Genomic DNA, 23,774 nt, shown 5'->3' with positions numbered 1-23,774 from the left:
CTGATAAGGAATCAGGAAAAGAGATTTAGATTGATTTAGATAATCTTTTTTCAAACCAACTTTATTTAGAAGACATGGAAACTCGACACTGTATGCTACAAGGGAACATTTAACCATCAATTACATAGAGATAAAAAGAAAAAAAACTATTCAACTGCAGCCTAGGGAACAGTATGTTGTTCTTCCTTTTTTGACTCTCAGGGCTTCCCTACTAAAGTACACACAGTCTGAAAAACAAATGACTGATTCATCCTCATACCAAACTTCCTCTGAGCGAGTCCACCTATGGAAGAGCAAAGTGGAAAACTACAGCACTGCTGACTCTCCACACACTGAATGTGAGTTTGACAAAAACCATGGCTCAAAATGAAAGTAAATTTCAGGCATAACTGACTGTACTTCTCTTTTGTGTTTTCTGTTGTGTTTTCAAGAGACTAAATGGCGTCCAGATCAGAGGAGGATTTCTGCTGTCCGGTCTGTCATTCTGTCATGTAGCCACAGCTTCTGTAAAGACTGTCTGAGGAGCTGGTGGAGAGAGAAGCAAACACAAGAATGTCCAAGCTGTAATAGGAGATCATCAAGAGAGCATCCACCCTGTAACCTGGTGTTAAAGAACCTGTGTGAGGCTTTGTTACAAGAGAGACATCAGACATCTTCAGGGGCTGTCTGCAGTCTGCACTCTGAGAAACTCAAACTCTTCTGTCTGGACCATCAGCAGCCACTGTGTCTCGTCTGCAGAGAAGAAAGACAGAAAGACACACCAACCACAGATTCAGACCCATCGATGAATTTGCTCGAAAACACAAGAAGGAGCTTCAGGAAGCTCTGGGGCCTTTAAAGGAGAAGTTGATGGTTTTTGAACAAGTTAAAGTGAAGTTTGATCAAACAGCAAAACATATTAAGGTCCAGGCCCGACGCACAGAGAGGTGGGTTAAGGAGCAGTTTAAGAAGCTTCACCAGTTTCTACAAGAGGAAGAAGAGGCCAGGCCGGTTGCACTGAGGGAGGAAGAGGAGCGGAAGAGTCAGGTGATGAAGGAGAAGATGGAGGCTCTGAGCAGAGAGATAGCAGCTCTTTCAGACACAGTCAGAGTCACAGAGGAGGAGCTGAGAGCTGAGGCCCCTGCTGGAGGATCCACAGCTGCTGTTAGGAGTTCTGATGGATGAGGCCAAACATCTAGGAAACCTGACCTTCAACATCTGGAACAAGATGAAGGATATGGTCTCCTACAGTCCTGTGGTTCTGGACCAAAACATTGCTGGTCCAGAACTCATCCTATCTGAAGATCTGACCAGTGTGAGACGAGGAGAGAAACAGCAGCTCCCTGACAATCCAGAGAGGTTCATGGGCCGCATCGTCCTGGGCTCTGAGGGCTTTAACTCGGGGACTCACAGCTGGGACATCGAGGTTGGAGACAATAAACACTGGACACTGGGTGTGTTGGCAGAGTCTGTCCTGAGGAAGGGAGACATGCTGTCTGGATTATGGAGAGTAGGATTCTACAATGGTATGTACAAAGCATGGTCACCATCAGCTCCGTTCACTGTCCTCCGAGTACAGAAGAAGCTCCAGAGGATCAGAGTGAAACTGGACTGGAACAGAGGGAAGCTGTCATTCTCTGATCCTGACGCTAACACACTCATACACACCTTCACACACACTTTCACTGAGAAGCTGTTTCCATACATCGACACTTGAGATAAACTCCCAGTGAAGATCTTACCTCTGAAGGTCTCTGTCACTGTGGAACAGAGCAGTTAGAGATAAAGAGGTTGGTTATATTTGTACAGTTATTTATATATAAAAGAGAAAAGTCATTGAATCTAACTTCTTAAACTGTTCCTGTCCTCCTGCTGCCTCATTATTCCAAAGGTATGTTTATTTTTCTTTTAGTTCTCACTATTTTTTTATTTCCTTTTTGTTCTTTTGTAGGTTAACAATTTGCTTTTGCATGGCTGTGATGATACCATGGCGACAAAATCTGTCCACAGACACATAAAAACCTGCTGAAGTACTTGAAACAGTAGGTGTCTCCAGGACCATATACAAAGACTCATATAATGAAAACAATTCTAAATGTTGTAATTGTAATTTATTTATTTAAACAGGCACAGTGCACACTAGAGAGAGAGAGATGCCTTCTAACAAGTTTTAGCAATTGCTATCTTTCACCTGTAGTCCTGTACCTCATAATACTACCAGTTTTTACCACATTCAGTAGGTGAGGACTGCTCTCACACTGGAAGAAAAATACATGTTATAAAATGTTAATATATTTCTCACAGAATCCATAGGTGTTATTGTCACATTGAAATATTAAATGTAAATGAATTTAATTTAAATGAATTTATTAATGGATAAATATTATTTTATATTATGTTTCAAGATTTGTTTTGTCTTTCGGTAAGACAAGTATATGAAATAACACATTGAAATTATATCTTGTGAACTTCTTATTTACATCAAAAAGACCTAAGCACATGAGAGGATCTGCTCTGTGCTACCATGTCATTTATGAACAGCAGCTAAAAGTATTTTGTAATTTGTCAAGTAATTAAATAAAGTATATTGGCACCTGCAGTAACACCGCTCCTCCACATGGTAGTAGCAGCGATTGATTTCAGTGAGGCGAGTTTATTTACTTCCGGTGAAGAGTTCAGGTGGTCCTGAATGATAAAGTAGTGAAGATAAAGGTAACCACACCTGTTATTTTTTCTTTTCTAACGCTTTACGACTCTTGTGTCTCAGGTACAATCGGAGTAAAAAACTATTCCTCCACAATATCACGGTTGAATTTTCACACGAGAAGGAGCGTTAGCCGGTTAGCTGCTGTGGGTGCTAACGCTAGCTAGCTATTCATAACCGTAAACATAACGTAGCGTACACAGTCAGTAAACATGAACACTCATGAGGACTTTGTGAATCAGCGTCTGCAGTTAATCTGTTTTCTATAATGTTAGATTTAAAATAAACTAATGTTAAAGGAGACATCATAAAACGTGGCAGAGATCTCGATCCTGTCTGTAAAAGTATCTCGCTGTATGAATCGCTGACATTAACTTACGTAGACAGAAAGTGTGATCTGTTAATTTTATAAAAATATATCCAAGCTTCTGGAGAGCTTTCTCTGTGTTGTTGCTCATTATTAAGTTGTACATTCAGTTACCAGTGTGTAAGACAAGTAGCTAAAACTGGTGCAGTCTAATACAACAGTTGTGCTCTATATCCTAGATTCATTAAAGTTGTAATGTTTACCCATTAAACATCACTAACAAACTTACTTTTGAGCTGTAAAGTTAAAAAAAAAAAAAGGTGCACCTAATAAATTCATCTAAGTGTACATGGTTGACAATCTGTGTGGTGGGTTTTACAGGTGAGCAGCAAAGATGGAGTCCAGTGAGGAGGGGGGCCTCAGTGTTGGGGGCTCTATGGGAGAGGAGAACTACTTCTTGGGATACACCTTCACCGACCGCTCCCACTCCAGCCGGGTGGTGAAGAGCATTATGGACCTGTGCCTGGAGGATGGCCTGTTTGCCGACGTCACCATCACAGTGGACAGCAAAGAGTTTCACCTGCACCGACTCGTGCTCTCGGCGCAGAGCAGTTTCTTCCGCTCCATGTTCACCTCTAACCTCAAAGAGTCCCACAACCGCACCATTGAGCTGAAGGATGTCAGCGCCACTGTCTTTCAGCTGCTGATCGACTACATCTACCACGGCACGATTAAACTGAGGGTGGAGGAGCTGCAGGACACTTATGAGATGGCAGACATGTATCAGCTGACTGCTCTGTTTGAGGAATGCTCCCGCTTCCTCTCACGGACAGTGGAGGTCAAGAGCTGCCTGCAGGTGAGTCGCTGTCACAGCGTCTGCCACTTAGCAGTGATTATGTAGCATCCATTTTCTGATTACCTGTTTTTGTCCAGGTGATGTGGCTTGCAGACAGACACAGTGACCAGGAATTGTATACTGCTGCCAAGCACTGTGCTAAAATCCACTTAGCTCAGCTGCATCAGACTGAAGAATTTCTCAATCTGCCTCTGTGTCTGCTCTTGGACATCATTAAAGGTATTACTGTTTGCTGACAAACCAGAGGTTTTCCATATTTAAGGACATTTACCACAAGTCCCATACATTTACCATTACTGTTTCCTAAGCACACCCTTCTTTTTCATGTGTTTGAAGTTATTTCCTTCCACAAAACCTTTGTATGATATAAAATGCAATCTGAGAGAGTCTTGAAATTAATCTCAGATAGGTAATCCTCCATTCAGATCAAAATACAGATTGATTTTAAAAGTCTTGACTATGTTGGGGCGCCCCCGTAGCCGAATGGTTGGGGCGCGTTTCACATGGGCTTAAGCAGCTGGTCCCCGGATCGACTTCCGGTTCAGCCGGACCTTTATTGCATGTCATTCCCCTCCTCTCTCTCCCTGTTTCCTGTCTCTTGTCCACTGTCCTATCAAAATAAAGGTGAAAAAAAAAAGTCTTGACTATGTTATCATGCAGTGGTAACAGATTTAGTCACAACAAATGTAGAAATCCTCGCTGTGGTGGATTACGTGTCTCACATCAAGTTTTCTCCCAGTTAACTCAAAACAAATGATTCCATGATTTTGATTCAGAAGGTCTTGTGTTTGTGGTCAGATGGTGTTCCGAGCTCCCAGAATCCAACAGTGGCAATCGAGTCGTGGATAAACCACAATAAGGTGGAGAGAGAGGAGTTTTCTTGTATCCTCCAAGAAAATCTCAAGGTAACATTTCTTAATCTAGAGCTGGAAATATTTTGAAGAGATTGCTTTCATTTTATTTTTAAATTATTTGTATCTGTGATGTGTGATAAATGTTTATCTTCTGTGTCCACAGGAAATTGGTGAGAACGTCCACATTTACCTGATCGGTAAAGAGGAGACGAGGACTCACTCCCTGGCTGTGTCACTTCACTGTGACGAGGACGATGCGATCAGCGTGAGCGGCCAGAACAGTTTGTGCCACCAGATCACTGCCGCTTGTAAACACGGAGGGGACCTGTACGTGGTGGGGGGGTCCATCCCTCGCCGCATGTGGAAGTGCAACATGCACACCATGGACTGGGAGCGCTGCGCCCCACTGCCCAGAGACCGCCTCCACCACACCATGGTCTCTGTCTCTACTGAGGACGCTATCTACTCACTAGGAGGTAAGACGCTGCAGGACACACTCTCTAACGCCGTCATTTACTACACGGTGAAGGACAACATGTGGACAGAGACCAGCCAGCTGGACACTGCGGTGTCCGGGGCAGCTGGCGTCAACCTGGGAGGTACCATCTACCTGCTTGGGGGGGAGGAGAATGACATGGACTTTTTCACTAAACCATCCCGTCTCATTCAGTGTTTCGATACTTCATCCCAGAAGTGTCAGATAAAACCTTACATGCTGCCGTTCGCGGGCTGCATGCACGCCGCTGTCCACATGGACGTGATCTTTATCGTGGCAGAAGGAGACTCCTTGGTGTGCTACAATCCCCTGCTGGAGAGCTTCACCCGCCTGCGCTTCCCTGAGGTATGGAGCTGCGTCCCTTCGCTGTGGAAGGTGGCCAGCTGTAATGGCTGCATATACGTCTTCAGGGACAAATGCAAGAAGGGCGATGCAAACACATTAAAGTTCAACCCGGCCACATCCGTCGTCTCCGTCATCAGAGGTATAAAAATCCTCCTCACAAACTGGCAGTTTGTTTTGGCCTAAACTGTCCTCTGGATGTTCACGCTGTGGTCCACACACTCGCCACGGAGAATCAGGGAAGACTGTTGCGATAACTCACTATGACTTCAGCGTTCAGACATCCAGTGAGGAAACCTTCTCTAAATGTATTTACTCAGCTGGTTTCTGTGTCACTCATTCCATTCAGACTCCACCACCCGACCAGTAAAAACAGTTCAGTGGTGTGCGTCATTTGCTTGTGGTACAGTGTGTCTTATTGTGGATCCCTTAGCTGAGACATCAAAAAGATGTTTGTGGTGATGCTGTAACCAGTGATGAACTAATCGACATTGTTTCCTGTGCACTGCTTGTTTACTGACATGCATGAACAACTTCAGCATAAAAAACTTCTACTGAACATTTAACATCCTTCAGTATATTGTATGTGAACCAGTGTATCATGATGATGTAGGCCAAATATCCTCATGTCATAATTGAAGTCAATGTGCATAAACAGAGGATGTTTTCTAACTTTTCAGATTTTCACAGTTTCTTGTCTTAAGATTGTATTTTTTGATGTACAATGTACATGTTCAAGCTATTAACATAAATGTCAAATATATCGCTGTAGCTACAAGTTATCACTGTTTGGTTTTTTATGTTTATGCATTAACTATCTCTTACTGTTAATTCTGTGATTATTACCAGGGAATTAGGATTTTTCACTGTAGCAATTATACAGTACTGCATGTAGAAATGGTACACAAAGCAGAGCTATTGGCAGCTTTGTCTCAACAAAGACATAACCTCTAACTGTATTTATCTTTGGATTGGCAATGCATCTTGTGAATGGGGAGGTGGTAAAGGTGCCTCTTTGTGTCCTTGGGGTGGGGCTGGAGGAGGGTGAGTTGAAGGAGAGAAAGCTACTACAGAGAAGCCAAAACTTTGATCCCATTGATGTGCTGCAGGAGGCTGTGCAGCTGAAACCCAAGCCCAGTAACATGTCAGACTTTGTGAACTATTCTAAGCATCAGTTGCTGACGCCGAGATGAGGGGTGGGGGTTTCTGGGGGCACATATGCGCCTCCATAAGAACTCCCAATAGGAACTGACGGTTGCTACAAGCACCATCTGACATGCAGTCCCTTAATGTTGGGAAATTAAGCTGTTTATAGCCCCCCCCCCCTCGTATCACAGTTCACAGTCCCCAGTGTGAGAGTCTGGTCAGATCCATTTGTGGATGAGCGTTTTTTTAATGCTCCACAGGGTTGTGATGCAGAAACGTAGTTCGGCGTTTGGTCAGGCAAGTGAGGTTTGGTGTGAAGGCAGATCGCTAGGAGCTGTAGTGACCTTGGGACTGCTTGCTGAGGGCAGGACAGAATTCCTGAAGGGACACATGGTCTAGAGTGACAAGGCCATCTGCTGTAGCGCCAGCAGTAGGAGGAAGGTGGAGGGGGGTTGGACACGGGGGTGGAGGGTGCTGAGAATTCCTTTTGCTGGGGTGTGGAGGGAGTAGATATTCTGGGATATCGCTGCTAGCACTCCACCAGGAAACGTGTTTCTTTGGTGTTTTTCACACGGAAATCTTGAGAGAGAATTTTTGAACACTTGATGGTGAGTGGGGATCATTGCAGGGTTAAATGGGGAAGATATTTTCCTGGCCCGCCACCTCTCCACGAAGCGGTTGGTGATAATGGTCTTGGTGCATCGCCGTTCTACTTTGGTGGATCCAGTTTCCTTTCCATCTCAGCACAGCCGGAGCTGAGAGAGCGGGATCTGGTAGGCCTTCTGGCACCGACCTCTTGAGAGGATCATCTTCAAGGGATCTTCTTTGGAGTTGTACTGTGCATGGCAAGGATCTACTTTCCTGCTGCCTCACTGAAATTGCATGGCCTAAACGAATGAATATTTTTATGAGGCGCCTTGCACCAGAGATGGGCCAGGACCAAACCAAGCAGCAGATAGAGAAGGGCCTGAGGTTGTATCAGTCCAATCAGACAGACAAAGCCCTGCATGTGTGGACAAAAGTGCTGGAGAAAACCTCAGATCCTGGAGGGAAGTTTCGGGTGTTGGGGTGCCTGATCACAGCTCACTCAGAGATGGGAAAATATAAAGATATGCTCAAGGTAAGAAACAACAGTACGCTACATACAGTAACTTCATGCAGTTTAATTACCCAAATAACATATAATCAGTCTGTATTGATGATTATACTCTTGTATTTCTTTAAATGTTCACTTTTGGGAAATTCTCAATCAATCAATCAGAAATCTTAAAAAGTTCATTAATATTCCTCTTCTGAGGCTTTATGATCGCTTGGCATTAATTAATTGTTTTCACATTTTTAATGCTGTGTGATCATATTTTGTGTTGTGCAACCAGCAGTGGGGTGTGTGTGTGTGTGTGTGTGAGAGAGAGAGAGAGAGAGAGAGAGAGAGTGAATGAGGTTGAAATCCTAATGAGTGAATGCCACTGAATATCTCATCAGTTTTATATGTCATCGTGTTTGCTCCATTCATGCTGTCACAGCATTTTACCATTTCCCCAGCGTCCAAGTGATTATCGATTGAGAGGAGGTCAAAGGTTTCTTTCTTTCATTCCATTTACAGTGGTCTTGAGAAGCATGGGTTAATTTGTGGCTTCCACACGATGCAGAGTAAATAAGTGCCCTGCAACCTGAGCATGAGTGTGGGGTGTCTTGTTGACATAATCATCTTTACTCAAGCAGCACCCACTCTCTCACCCATAGAACGTTATAAAGTAGGGGCCTTATGTCTTTGAATTTATCAGATTATTTCTCTTTAATTCTGTTTTAATTCGAATTTAAAGCTATCCACATGATCATTTGCAATCGCCTGCAAGTTTTCCATCACCTTCCACTCTCTCGCTCCCTCCCTTCAGTACGCCCTCGATCAAATCGACACAGCCAGAGAAATGGAGGACCCAGACTACCTGACAGAGGGCTACCTGAACTTGGCACGCAGCAACGAGAAGCTATGCGACTTCCAGAAAACTGTCTCATACTGTAAGACCTGTTTGAACATGCAGGGCACCACTGTCAGCCTGCAGCTCAACGGGCAGGTGTGTCTCAGCATGGGCAACGCCTTCCTGGGCCTCAGCGTCTTCCAGAAGGCTCTGGAGAGCTACGAGAAGGCTCTGCGCTACGCACACAACAACGACGACAAGATGCTGGAGTGCAGAGTCTGCTGCAGTCTAGGAAACATATACGTCCAGCTTAAGGTACTCAGTAGACTGCTGTTATTCAGTTGAGATTGTTGTTGCTGTGTTGTTAATACGTAGTCACAGACTTCTCAGCTGTTATTTTGGCGAAACATTCATCGGGCTGCACGTGCGACTTGATTGTGCAATCAGTGCTGATGTTGCCAGTGTATTTGCAGGGTATGATAACACTGCAGAGCATCCAAGCAAACATCATCAATGGTTAGCTCATGGGCATTGTAAAACAAGGGTGGAGTGAGTAGGCTGGCTGGCAGGGGGGGGCGGCTTATGTAGTACCCTTGACATCAGAGATTTGTAAGAGTAATCCCCTGGCTTCCCAGGGAGGATTGGTTTCAATGGGATTGTGATGAAGTGGTGTTTGAAGAATGCACTCATATGTCACATTATTTTATGAAACAAAAAATATAATGTGCTTGTTAGTGATACTGTGATCCTGGGGAAGAATTATTGTTTTAATAGCATCAAAGGTTGAATCATCTTAGCAAAAAAAGTGCAAACCATAAAGTCCATGTCAGTAGTATTTAAATTGGGAAATTGTGGGCAATAAGTGGACATCAGAAATCTTACTCATTGTTCACATCTGCCAACAGGACTATGAGAAAGCCCTGTTCTTCCCTTGCAAAGCAGCTGAGCTTGTCAATGACTACGGCAAAGGTTGGAGCCTCAAGTATCGGGCCATGAGCCAGTATCACATGTCTGTAGCCTACAGGAAACTGGAGCGCCTGCCAGACGCCATGGAGTGCTGCGAGGTATTGTTTTATAACCACCCAATACATGATTGCCGCCCTCCGAGACAAGCTTATATAACTTATGGAGAATGTCACAGTTTTGGTTTCCCTCACCAACTCGCTGTCCCCTGAGATGCCTTTGGCTGCCGATACACTAGATGTTGTTGCCGCTGACAGGTGCAGGCGCCAGTTGCTCTGTTGTACCTCGACAAAAATATGCTCACGGAGGCACTGGTTTAAAGTGTTAATGAAGAGGGAGGCTTTAGTCTTCACCCTGTTCTAATTATGTACCGTGGGTGAAAAATAACTTGATGTCAATGACTTGGGAGTGTAAAAGTATAGTAACAAGGCATCAGGATGCATTTCAGATTTATTACATTTGCCAAACACATTTAGCCAAACAATTTACACATTTTGTCATGTTCAGAATGCCAGAGAACAAGAGGAGTCATAAAGGTGAGACCACAGCATCTCACATTCCCCATCACTTCTCACTGTTGGCACATTTAAAAATACAGTGATAATAGAACTGCAAATAAAAATCACTGAATGAAATATGTAGCTGTAGTACACTGGAGTACACTTGCTAATAATAAATCTAATTCGAAGCTTCCCTTAATTTCCAGTTACATCTTAGTATTATGTTGGAGTCACTGGTGACAAGGACTGTCGCCTGCTCTTTAATTTTTCTTCATTACTTCTGTCTTCTGCTTCTACAGGAATCTATGAAGATCGCTCTGCAGCATGGTGACCGTCCTCTGCAGGCTCTGTGCTTACTAAACTTTGCTGACATACACCGCTGCAGGCGTGACACTGATGTAAGGTGACGCCATTTGTGCAAATGTGTTTTAAAACTTTTTGAAAGTCAAATGTTTTGTCTCTAATACTTATATTTTCATATTTTCACTCGGACTGTGTGGTTCATCCAGAAAGCATTCCCTCGCTACGAGTCTGCACTGGGTATCATGACTGAGATCGGAAACCGTCTTGGACAAGCACATGTCTACCTGGGTGTCGCAAAATGTTGGCTTTTGCAGAAAGAATTTGACAAGGTACCTGTATTTATGAATTTAATGAAAGCCTGGTTCCATATCTCTGACTTACCACCCAACTATCTGGTTTGTTCAGCCATTAATAAACAATACAATAGAACAAAATAAATAAAAAACCTGATAATTTGGTGTGATTTTTAGTCTGATACTGTATGTAAATCTCTCTGTACAGCTTTGGTGTAAAAATTGCTCTCTATTAGTATTTATGTAGTAATTCTGATACACTCTTCCTCCAGGCTCTTGATTCTTTGCAGCGAGCACAGGAATTAGCCGATGGAATGGGAAACAAGGTATTTGACGTTCTTTAATGTTCTCTAATTGCAGCCTTTATCTCTGATGCTACAGTATGTATCATGTTGACAGTCTCCTTCCTGTATCTTAAGCTGTGCACACTGAAGGTTCACTGCCTGAGTGAGGGGATTTATCGAAGCCGGGGGCAGCAGGAGGAGCTCAGAGAGCAGGTGGTGAAGTTCCTGCAGTGTGTCGAGGAGCTGGAGCTCTACTGTGGCATGTGTGGAGAGTCCATTGGGGACAGGGACCAAAAGCTGCAGGCCTTGCCCTGTTCCCACATTTTCCATCTCAAGTAGGTGTTATGGCGCAGCATTTTCTTACCTTCTATTATTTTTGACATGTACATTTAACGGGTAACACAAACTGTTGACTGTGATTTTATTTTAATGCTTACATCACCCAGATTTTCACATCTGGTCTCAAGAAGAAATCCAGTCAGATGAACTGAAATATGCACATTACTTTATTTTAACACACATTTACAGGTAAAGCTGTTGACAGTGCCGTTTTATCCCTTCAGGTGTCTGCAGACAAACGGGACAAAGGGTTGTCCTAAATGCTTCAAATCCTCCATGAAGCCTGGATTTGTGTGATTGTGAGACAGTGTTTGTGCATTGGATCTGCAAACACAGCGCGACGCCTCGCAGGCTCCTGACTGATCTGAGAGAAGCAGGTAGCCTCAGGTTGTGCTGAAGATGTTTGAGGAGTAATAATTCACTGCTCCCATGCAGAGGATGCTGAACCGAACCCAGAGTGTCCCAGAGTACGGCTCTGAGGACGCGATCAAGGCATCCATTTCATTTATGGACATCAGTCTGTGAGCGACTGACGCTGACTGAGGAGGTATAACTGACAGTTACATTTCAATATAAGCTGAAGAAGAGACCCTACATTGTCTCTGATGACTGGCCATTTGCTGCAGAATTTAAAGAGAGAGGATTATGTACTGTCCAAAGAGCATTTATAATGTGTACTTGCTATTTCGTGCATTAGAACTCTTTAGTAAAAGTGAGATGAAATGATCTTCAGTGATATCTCAGTAGACTTAGTCACAGGGTTTGTCGTTCAAATTCAACACCACATCTGCTCATTCTTTACTCTCAACAGTTTTCTGATTTTTTCAAAATCAGGACACAGAGCCATTTCTGAATTTAACTGATTTCATACTTGGTATATTTATTATTGTATTCATGTACATACTATTCTCATATTAATTTGTGTTAATGGCTTGATTTTTTGAGGTGTTTTGTAAAACCTAAAACTAACTAAAATCTCTTAACCATTCAAAAACCAGTATGTCTTTACAAAACAGGTTCATGCAGCTGTTTTTTTTCCTTCTTCACAAAAGATTAAGGAGCAGGCTCAACACACATTGTGTTCATACAAATTCCTTTTCTGGAAATGTTTTACTCTTAACTCTGACACCACATAATATTGTTGCAATTGGGAAAGGATCTTCTTTGACCAATCGCTCACTTGTCAAATTATTTAGAAGATACATACAGTCTGTTTTAATGTAGTGCCTTCATATTTGTAGTCATATGTAAATATGAATTAACTGTTAAAATTGCAGTCGTCAAATTGAGATTATTTCTTTGTAAAAGCATTGTAATTTCAAAGCGGTTTTAAGGGTGAAAGCTAAAAAGTTGAGCTATCACGTTAACTGTTGCATGTTTATTCACAACACCGAGCAACAGGATTGGATTACATCAAATTATGTATCCATGTAACTGTGTATTTAATTATTTCATAATTTTTTGTTATAGTATTTCTTAATATTCAGTGGCTTTTACCATTCATATCCATTCTATATCTGTTCAGTTTATTTGAAACATTTTGTCATTTGGAGAAAAAAAAAGCCATCAATCCACACCATCATTACTCACAATATTTTTCATCTACAGTAGGTTTACCTCAAAAACCGGGTTTCTAAATTTCTTCTTAGTATTCTTTTAAAACTCTTTTTAACATGTTCAGTTGTATGGTGAAAATGGAATAAATGCCTGGTACTGCAGGGACAAAATCATTTCAGTAAATACTATTTAAATACTAGTTAGACATGACAAACTCACATACACTCAATACATACAATTTTTAAAGTAGTTTTCTCTCTCTGTTACATCATGTGAGTAGCTTGACAACAGGAGAAGAGAGAGACCAACAAATTTACCTTTACTGCACAAGCACTTAATGTTTCTCACTGTAAGAACAAATCTCTGCTTGACCTCAGTTGTTGGTCCTTGTTTGAGGTCCCTGCAGCCAAAGTAATGTTAATGAACTGTCTGTTTACCTGTCATACAGTCAACGTAAAACTCTTGTAAAGCATAGATATTATCTACACTGTTAATTATTGTCGATTGAGGTGTAGAGAAGATCTTACTGACACAGCAGCCACTCATCTTTAACGGTTTAAACTACCTCTGTTTTTGACTCCTCCTCAGAGGATTAATGCAGTAATAACACAACATTTAAATACATGTAGAATTGTTATGTTTTTCTAGACATTATGTTGATATAACCGTGATTTAAATGATTTAAAGTCTGACTAAAATGCATTGTTAATATATTTATGCATTGAGTCAATCCATGTTACTATGGAGACATTTAATTATGAAAAATAAAGTACACTGAAAGTGAATTTAAGTGTTTTGTAATTTTAGCGCAGCTATTTACTATTTTTTTTTTTTTTTAAAACATGATGTATACATATTGATTTTTGTTTCTTATTTTCAAACTAAAGCTAGATGTCAGTGGGTCACCATGATTTGACAAACAATATGTGGAATACCTTATGCCTCTTTAACCAGTCATACAAGTTTGCCAGCATTTACTGCAGTTTCAATCAGCCGTTCAGGGTGGTACCGCCTGCAGTCACTACACCTGACGAACAGGAAAGAGGTTTTCCTGTAACCTCACTTTACGGGTAACACTTCAACCTGATGGCAGCAACAAGTTCACCATCTGAAGAAGACTTGCTTTGTCCTCAGTGCTCAGAGATTTATTGCGTTCCTGTTCTTCTGAAATGTGGTCACAATATTTGCAGAGTTTGTTTACAGAAATTCTGGGAATGGAAAGGATGTCGAGAATGTCCAGTGTGTCGTGCCGTGTCTGTCCCTGGGAGGCCTCCTATCAATTTGGCACTAAAGATAGCTGCGGACGAATATCAAGTGCTACGGTCCAGCAGGAATCAGGAGGTTTGTCTTCTTCACAATGAGAAGCTGAAGATTTTTTGCCAGAACGATGAAGAGCCCATCTGTCTCGTCTGCCAGACATCAAAACAGCATAAAGTTCATGAGTGCTGCCCGGTAGAGGAGGCGGCCCAACAGAAAAAGGTAAAGTAAAAATAGAAAGTGGAAAATAGCTGGGGGATTTCTGTTCACTACAACACAAGAAACATATGATTCAGTGAGAGAAAAGATTTACAGCTATTGTGGTTTCATTGTTTGGTGTAAAAGAAGTTTTAATATGACTGCAACTAACAATTATTTTTTCTCTGTAAAATGGCAGTTGTTTTCTCAATTAATGAATCCATTATTAAGTCTAAACTAGAATTACTGCCTTGTGGTTGTATGCCTCCACCAACCAGTCTAGTTAATTAGTGTGTGAATTCTCGAATTAGGGCAGTCACCATAATCTTAACCTTTGACCTTTAACCACCAAATTCTAATCAGTTCATCCTTAAGTCCAACTGAATGTTTGTGCCAATTTTCTAGAAGTTCCCTAAAGGCGTTGCTGAGATATCGCATTCAGGAGAATAGGATGGAACAGACAGAGGCATAAAAATGTCAGAAAATAGTGACAAATGTCCACCACAATTTCTCAAAATTCAGAGGTGACATCTTCAAAGAGTTTCAACTAGTTTGGTTGAAATCAGGTCTGGTTCTAGGCAGGAATATATGAGGGGACAGTCAGAAATGTGAAGGGGGCATCATTGGTACACATCATGCTACAGCAGCAATTTTCTGGGGGAGTATTTTACACACATTTTGTGGAGGGCATTTTTGCCTATGACAGTGCTTTTCTCCATGGAATTGGGTTATTAGCTATGTATCCAACCCCCAACCTGGAGAAGTGGATTGCATTTTGTCAGACCTCCACCCTGCTGTAGCTAACTCTGGTATACACATATGTTACAGAAGCACGCTCATTGGCTTAGCTATTACAGATTACATGTGGCTCATGTATTCATCTTCAGTTTGTGCACTGACGGTGCGTCTACGCCAAATCTTATAACACATCTAATGCTTCTCTCCGTCTTGAGCTGACGTATGTCGTCATTGACCGCGACGTCTCTCCTCATTGGTCACGACCCACTGGGAGGAGCGCAGAGAGGCGGAGAAACGAAGTGGGAAAACAGATTTAAACCGCGTTTGAAGCAGAGCTTCGGTTTGCCAGTACTGTGAGAAAACGTCTTTACCAAAGGTACATGGATGATAAAACACACTCTGGAGCTGCATTTTTTTGTCGAACACGAGTGAGGCTGGACGCTGAACACACCTGCGGCACGAAGGTAAGGCAAACAGTTAGCGGCTAGCGTTAGCATTAGCGATATCAGAGAGCGTTAGCGGCTAGCGTTAGCATTAGTGATATCAGAGAGCGTTAGCATTAGTGGTGAGTGTTAGCATTACCTTGTAATGATAGAGCTTAATAGAGGGTATGCACGTGGCGTGACAGCACACGCACACTGCGGTTACACTCACTGAGTGGCAGAAAGACCGAGTGGCAGCGTTAGCCGACAGTTTAAAAACGATATCCAAAACGGGGAAGAGCTGCAGTCGGAGCTATCTTTCTACAGGCTACCGAAAGCTACAGAAAGGAGAAGCAGATGGATCGCTGCGATTTGCAGACACAACTGGAATCCAGACACGCAAACCTGGATTTGTGGTTCCCATTATACTGTTATGCTTTATTTTTGGTTAAGATCATACCTTAAATTACATGCTGTATTGGCTAACGTTACATATCAGTAAAGCCCTTGACGTTAGCATCTTTCATTTAGTTATATTCATCATAACTCACACGTTGAAGTAAAGCTATCGTGTTAAAAAATTACATTAGTAAAAGTGAAAGTCACCTAAACAAATAGTTGATATTAACGGTACTTAAATATCAAGTACAAGTAAATTATACATATATTTAGTTGTGTCAGTAAACTGTATACTGCAAACTGACTTTTTATCATCCGATTATCTGCTATAATATTTAGTTTTGGTTTGTGTTTAAATCTAACGGCTGATTAAATAAATTAATTTTGAAATGTGCTCATCTGGCTGTGATTCTTATAGAAAATCCCGCCTTGAAGTATGACTGAGTCAAGGCTGTTGTATGCCTTCAGGCTTTGCAGTGTGTATTTTCCTGGTGTTGAAATGGGTACATATTTAAAATGTCAGGATACCCAATTTCTGGCCACATTGTCAATGTCCGTGGACCAGTTGATTTTTGGTAGCTCACACGGATCACCCTCAAGTACAATTGTCCTTAATTTGTTCCGATAATTCATATTTTCACCCAATTTCGCTGTGTCTACCACTGCACGCCATGTTGAGGGAGGTTTGTTTTACCACTCAGTCCAACTAAAAGGAGGATTTCCGGGGGGGGAGTTGATATAAACGCATACCCTCTATTCTATTTCAGTCCTTTATATCGCGTGGATAAGAGTGCGTTTGTATAATCTGTGTAAATCCCCGTCTCTTTGTTATTTTGTGTTCCATCCTGATCATTTAACCTACGTTTATGATGGTTTATCACGTCGTCGTCACCAGTTTGTGGCTATTTGTGGTCATTTTATATCATTTTGTGTCTCTACTTGGCTGTTTTACGTCTGGGTGTTAGCATTAGCATTAGTGGCGAGCATTAGCAGTTTTTATTTGCATTGGTTAATGTGTATTTGTGTCTCTGTGACTAAAACGGCACGGACATGGGTTGTGGAAGGTGGTAACTGTTGTATTCAGTATGTTTAAAACTCCACTAGCATCTCTTTACAATAACTCTGAAGACATTTTACAGTTTCTTTGTAATTTTGTGCTCCATCTTGGTCACTTTAAGTCAGTTTTTGGCAGATATTAATGTGATAATTTCTATCTGTAGTGGTATTTCATCGCTTTACGTCTCTATTCCAAGTCATTTAACGTTTCTTTGTGTTCATTTTGTCCATTAAGCATCTCATGAACATTTTGCGATTTTTTGCTTTTGTCGTTTTGTGTGTCTTTGTAGCGTTGTGATAGTAACCTGTCCATAGCTATCCATAGCTATAATATTAATTAGAAATATGTTTGTGGTGACTTGAGACTTTACTGAGCTCAGTTTTGTGTGAAATATAAGCCTGAAAACTAGATTTTAACTCTGTGCTCGTTCACAAGTTTTAGGCCTCAAGAGTAGGTCACAATGTATGAGCTGAGATTACTGTTAGAGATCATTTTAAAAACAATTTCAAAAATTGCTTTTCTCTCTGAGATCAAAAAAGTCATATTCTAGTAACATAATGAATTTATTCACCTCAAAACTCAAGTGTGATTGTCAAGATTCTAGTGTTTAGTGTTTTTCAAGTTTGTACTTGTGTTTTCCAGGTTTACTTGTTCAGCTGCTGCAGCCTGGACAGAAACACCAGCTCTCACCTTACAAACCAAACAGGTATGTGTCTTTAAGATTTACCCAGTCTGAAAAAAAACATGTTAATGAGCTGAATTATTAATGTTAGTAGCAGTGTTATTGTTTAAATCCTTGATATTTAATTAGTTTAGTATTGAATCTAATAATAACTGATTGTGTCTATAAATTGTCAGAGAATAGTACTAGTTATAATAATTTTTAAAAACTCAAAATAGTTGTCACTTAATTTTCTGCCTGTGGACTGAAGTATAATTAAAAATACCACAAGTTAAAGCCCTGCTTTCAAAAATACTAAAGCAAAATTTTTTATTATGCAGTTCACAGTAACACGACTCCTCCAGTGATTAGTTGACAGACAATATATAGAAATTTAAGATTGTTTAAGACAGTGTTGTGCTTCCGTCTTCAGTCAGCTTGCTTGCTTGGTGTGTACCCGGCTTTACTCTCTCTAATTCGGTCTGTCTGCTTCCCCCTCTCTCCCACTGACTCTTTCTCTGCCACCCCCTGCACCACACACACACTTTCTCTGTCTCTTTCCCTTCCCCCTCTTTCTCCTTGTGTCTCTTTCTCCGTCTTTCTTATTAGTATAGTAAATCATAAAAATGTGAAGAACTTATTCAGTTCAGTGTCACATTAGAAACAGTCATTTTGCTTCATTTAGGCTTCTATCATCCAAATTTAGTTCAATTTTTAACTGACTTTGGAGAAAAACATTCCCATCCACTGCTGTTGTGTGGATATCAAGAGCTGCTGCAGTCAGTTCTCCAGTCAGAGCAGCTTCTTTTGTGTTTGTGTAGAAAGCAAATTTGGACTAGTTCTGATTAGTCCAGAACCAGTTAGTCCACACTGGATTCTTTGTAGATATAGTGTCTTTTACTTCTCTATCTTTCAGCAGTTTGATGTTCAATACCCAGAAACTTACTGTGCTTCAATTTGATGTGTTAAAAGATAAGATAATCCTTTATTAGTCCCACAATGGGGAAATTTACATCGTTGTAGCAGCATAAGTGATTGAAAAAGTTAGAAAGACATAAATACAAGTAAGGGTAAAAATAAAAGCAAGATAAGGCTATAAAAATTATACACAACAGTAGGAACATGACAATGTAATAAAAAATATTAACAGACGAGCAATATATGACTTTATACATAGAGACAGAAAAAAAGTTGCACGTTTATATTAATGTTTGTTGCATTTTTCTCCACAGGTTTCAAACATAAACCATTAAATCACAGAGAGAAGAGACAGACTTGAAGACATTTCCGGAAGGTGAGTGCTAGTTTATTCTTTTCAGTCTGATTCTGTCATTGTCTCAGCTGCAGTTTGACACTTTTAAAACCTTTTGTCTGGAATAAATAGCAACAAATTAAAGCTGCTGTAACTTATCCTTATCAGTTTTAATTAGTATTTAATTAGTACTAATTAGGGTTTAAAAATTAAGCATGAAACCTGTAAAAAAAAAAAAAAATTGGAACCATAAATATGTTTAAACAATTAGTATCAAACCCATAAAAAGTTTAAAACCTTAAACAGTAACTCTAAAAACAAGTATAAAGCTTTTGAAAATATTTTAAAACAAAAAATTAGAGAAATTAAGTAAAACCTTTTACCTTTGCATATTTAAATATATTTTCAAAATGTTTAAAAATGGGTCTAAAAAATTAAAACATGAGAATCACAACATTTTTCTTAAAATAAAAAATAAAATAAAATTATTTGTATAACATCAGTTTCAAAATATAGAAATGCAACTAAAAAGTTTAAGAAGAAACTTTTACTGATTTTATTCCAGACATCATTTAAGAAAAGCAGCAAAGATAATGACAAACATTTGACCACAAGGAAACACTTGCTAGAGCTGGTTAGGATTGTGAGCACATTTTCCAAAGATGAACATGTCTACTAAGCATCTTTGTGATCATTTAACTGCTTGTGGTACAATTATTAATTAAATAATACAATTATAATAATATAATAATACAATTATTAATTAAATAATTGTATCATAAGCAGTTGAATGTTCTCACAGGTGTTTAATAAAGACATACTAGTCTTTGGAAAATGTGACCATGACTACATTCCAGATAGTAGAGAAAAACAGTGTTTTCACTTGAACAACAGGAAACCAACACTGTTTACAGCAGTTAGATGGTGGAGGTCTTTCATCTAATTAACAGCTTCGTAACACTTTTTTCTTTCATCCACCTCAGGTCTTCAGGTGCTGTCATCTTCTTCCTCTGCAGAGACAAGAACACATGTTAAAAACAGAAACTGATCAGTAAATCAGAATATTTTTACGACATACTATTCTGACATTTTTTGATGTTTTTATGCCTCACTATACAATGACATGCGGCTTAAGACAAAGGAAGTATCTTGAAGTAGCCATCTTACCTTTGTTTTACACAGTGTTTGTGGGTTATGTTAGATTTTCATTTTGGTATCAAGCTATTTCAAACAGTGCAATATCCGTAATCAAATCCAAACTATTACTGTGTATATAGTCCTCTTTATGTTTTTTTTTTTATATTGTTATATATTATCTTGTTTTATATCTTGTCTTGTATATATATAGTGCCCTTTTCTATTTTTGCTGTTGCAACACTGAATTCCCCCCCCCGTGGGACTAATAAAGGGTTATCTTACTCAAATAAATACTTCTGAATACTTTGCTATTTGGTTTAATTTTGTATGAAAGAGAATGTTTTTAGCCTCAATTATTTATTTTAATTGCAAGCTGCAAGTAAAGAATATTTGGCATTTCCTTAGTATACTATGACATTTTTTGACCATTTCAGATGCCTTAGTATACTGACATTATATGACATTTTTTGATGCCTTACTATACTACAATTTTTTTTGACCATTTTTGACCTCTTGCTACGACATTTTATTAAATTTTTTTTAAACCTTTTTTGGCCCTTTACTATACTATGACCATTTTATGACATTTTTTGACCTCTTTTGACTCCTTCTTATATTATGACATTTTTTGACCATTTTTGACTTCTTAGTATACTATGACATTTTATGACATTTTTTGATGCCTTACTATACTATGATTTTTTTTGATTATTTTTGACCTCTATGACAATTTATGACATTTTTTGACCATTTTTGACCCCTTAGTGTACTATGACATTTCATGACATTTTTTGATGCCTTACTATACTATGACATTTTTTGACCATTTTTGACGCGTAGTATACTATGACATTTTGTCTTTTTTTTTTTTACCATTTCTGACGCCTTACTATACTACAATTTTTTTTGACCATTTTTGACCTCTTGCTACGACATTTTATGACATTTTTTGACATTTTTTGACCTCTTTTGACTCCTTCTTATATTATGACATTTTTTGACCATTTTTGACCCCTTACTATACTATGACATCCTTTGAATAGTATGACATTTTTTGACCATTTTTGACTTCTTAGTATACTATGACACTTTTTGAAGCCTTACTATACTATGACATTTTTTTGACCATTTTTGACCCCCTTAGTATACTATGACATTTTATGACATTTTTTGACCATTTTTGACTTCTTAGTATACTATGACACTTTTTGAAGCCTTACTATACTATGACGTTTTTGACCATTTTTGAACCCTTGCTATACTATGACATTTTTTGACCATTTTTCACACCTTACTATACTATGACATTTTATTACATTTTTTTACCATTTTTGACTCCTTAGTATACCATGACATTTTTTGATGCCTTACTATACTACAAATTTTTTGACCATTTTTGAACTCTTGCTATGACATTTTATGACATTTTATTTAACCTTTTTTTGACCCTTTGACCCCGTAGTATACTATGACATTTTTTGACCATTTCTGATGCCTTACTATACTATGACATTTTTTGACCCCTTACTGTACTACGAATTTTTTTGACCATTTTTGACCCCTTGCTATACTATGACATTTTTTGACCATTTTTCACACCTTACTATACTATGACATTTTTTGAAGCCATACTATGACATTTCTTGACGCCTTACTACACTATGACATTTTATATTTTTTGACGCCTTATTATACTATGACATTTTATGAAATATTTTGACCATTTTTGACCCCCTTAGTATACTATGACATTTTTTGACACCTTACTATGACATTTTTTGACCATTTTTGACCCCTTACTATACTAAGACATTTATTAATGCCTTACCATACTATGAATTTTTTTGACCATTTATGACATTTTATGACATTTTTTGACACCTTACTATACTATGACATTTTATGACCATTTTTGAAGCCTTACTATAATGTGACATTTTTTGACCATTTTTGACGCCTTACTATACTATGAATTTTTTTGATTATTTTTGACCTCTATGACAATTTGACATTTTTTGACCATTTTTGACCCCGTAGTATACTATGACATTTTATGACATTTTTTGACCATTTCTGACGCCTTACTATACTAAGACATTTTTTGATGCCTTACTATACTACGATTTTTTTTTGACCATTTTTGGCCCCTTACTATACTATGACATCTTTTGATGTCTAAATATAGTATGACATTTTTTGACCATTTTTGACCCCTTAGTATACTATGACTTTTTTTGATGCCTTACTATACTATAACATTTTTTGACCATTTTTGACCCCTTAGTATACCATGACATTTCATGATATTTTTTGATGTCTTACTGTACTATGACATTTTTTGACCATTTCTGACCTCTTGCTATGACATTTTATGACATTTTTTTTAAAACCTTTTTTGGCCCTTTACTATACTATGACATTTTTTGACCATTTCTGACCCCGTAGTATACTATGACGTTTTTTGAACCCTTACTATACTATGACATTTTATTACATTTTTTGACCCCTTAGTATACCATGACATTCTTTGACGCCTTACTATACTATGACATTTTATGACATTTTTTGATGCCTTACTGTACTATGACACTTTTTGAAGCCTTACTATAGTATGACATTTTATGAAATTTGTTGACCCCTTAGTATACTATGACATTTTTTGACGCCTTACTATACTATGACATTTTATGACCATTTTTGACACCTTACTGTACTATGACACTTTTTGAAGCCTTACTATAGTATGACATTTTATGAAATTTTTTGACCATTTTTGACCCCCTTAGTATACTATGACATTTTTTGAAGCCATACCATGACATTCTTTGACGCCTTACTATACTATGAAATTTTTATGACATTTTTTTTAAAACCTTTTTTGGCCCTTTACTATACTATGACATTTTTTGACCATTTTTGACGCGTAGTATACTATGATATTTTATGTCATTTTTTTTTTACCATTTCTGACGCCTTACTATACTAAGACATTTTTTGACGCCTAAATATAGTATGACAATTTTGACCATTTTTGACCCCTTAATATACTATGACATTTCATGACATTTTTTGACGCCTTACTATACTAAGACATTTTTTGATGCCTTACTATACTACGAATTTTTTTGACCATTTTTGACCCCTTACTATACTATGACATTTTTTGACGCCTAAATATAGTATGACAATTTTGACCATTTTTGACCCCTTAATATACTATGACATTTCATGACATTTTTTGATGCCTTACTATACTATGATATTTTTTGATGTCTTACTGTACTATGACATTTTTTGACCATTTCTGACCTCTTGCTATGACATTTTTTGACCATTTTTGACGCGTAGTATACTATGACATTTTGTCTTTTTTTTTTTACCATTTCTGACGCCTTACAATACTAAGACATTTTTTGATGCCTTACTATACTACAATTTTTTTTGACCATTTTTGACCTCTTGCTATGACATTTTTTGACCTCTTTTGACTCCTTCTTATATTATGACATTTTTTGACCATTTTTGACCCCTTACTATACTATGACGTTTTTTGACCCCTTACTATACTATGACATTTTATTACATTTTTTGACCCCTTAGTATACTATGACATTCTTTGACGCCTTACTATACTATGACATTTTATGACATTTTTTGATGCCTTACTGTACTATGACACTTTTTGAAGCCTTACTATAGTATGACATTTTATGAAATTTTTTGACCATTTTTGACACCTTACTATACTATGACATTTTTTGAAGCCTTACTATGACATTTCTTGACGCCTTACTACACTATGACATTTTAT

The 23,774-nt window shown here is 38.8% G+C and overlaps 3 protein-coding genes and 1 pseudogene across 4 annotated transcripts in view; all 4 read left to right on the top strand.

The window, feature by feature from the left end:
• The first annotated feature begins 238 nt into the window (after window positions 1–238).
• On the top strand, window positions 239–2,015 carry LOC108885616 (nuclear factor 7, brain-like; annotated as a pseudogene).
• kbtbd4 (kelch repeat and BTB (POZ) domain containing 4) lies at window positions 1,644–6,320 on the top strand. Of its 2 annotated transcripts, XM_051073338.1 has the most exons (6): window positions 1,644–1,769; window positions 1,931–2,021; window positions 3,372–3,846; window positions 3,924–4,065; window positions 4,645–4,751; window positions 4,864–6,320. In XM_051073338.1, the coding sequence occupies exons 3-6, from the start codon at window positions 3,385–3,387 to the stop codon at window positions 5,722–5,724; spliced, it is 1,572 nt and encodes a 523-aa protein (XP_050929295.1). In that variant the 5' UTR covers window positions 1,644–1,769; window positions 1,931–2,021; window positions 3,372–3,384; the 3' UTR covers window positions 5,725–6,320. The 2 variants fall into 2 exon arrangements, with proteins under 2 accessions (XP_050929295.1, XP_018537127.1); XM_018681611.2 differs by lacking the exons at window positions 1,644–1,769; window positions 1,931–2,021 and adding an exon at window positions 2,586–2,691.
• Window positions 6,321–6,390: 70 nt separating this feature from the next.
• On the top strand, window positions 6,391–13,617 carry rapsn (receptor-associated protein of the synapse, 43kD). Its single transcript, XM_018681618.2, has 8 exons — window positions 6,391–7,804; window positions 8,580–8,918; window positions 9,509–9,667; window positions 10,366–10,464; window positions 10,576–10,698; window positions 10,935–10,988; window positions 11,082–11,281; window positions 11,510–13,617. Exons 1-8 carry the CDS (start codon window positions 7,580–7,582, stop codon window positions 11,580–11,582), a joined length of 1,272 nt encoding a protein of 423 aa, XP_018537134.1. The 5' UTR covers window positions 6,391–7,579; the 3' UTR covers window positions 11,583–13,617.
• A 158-nt stretch (window positions 13,618–13,775) lies between these two features.
• Window positions 13,776–23,774, top strand: part of LOC108886664 (zinc-binding protein A33) — a 30,738-nt gene continuing 20,739 nt past the window's right edge. The window contains exon 1 of the mRNA XM_018681640.2: window positions 13,776–14,321. Coding sequence (XP_018537156.1) covers window positions 13,929–14,321 — 393 coding nt within the window. The 5' untranslated portion in view covers window positions 13,776–13,928. The remainder of the gene's footprint in view (window positions 14,322–23,774) is intronic.

The sequence above is a fragment of the Lates calcarifer genome, linkage group LG10 (assembly GCF_001640805.2).
Source record: "Lates calcarifer isolate ASB-BC8 linkage group LG10, TLL_Latcal_v3, whole genome shotgun sequence".
NCBI lineage: Eukaryota > Metazoa > Chordata > Actinopteri > Centropomidae > Lates > Lates calcarifer.
The sequence above is the reverse complement of the archived record's forward strand: the minus strand, read 5'-3'. Positions and strand labels throughout refer to the sequence as shown.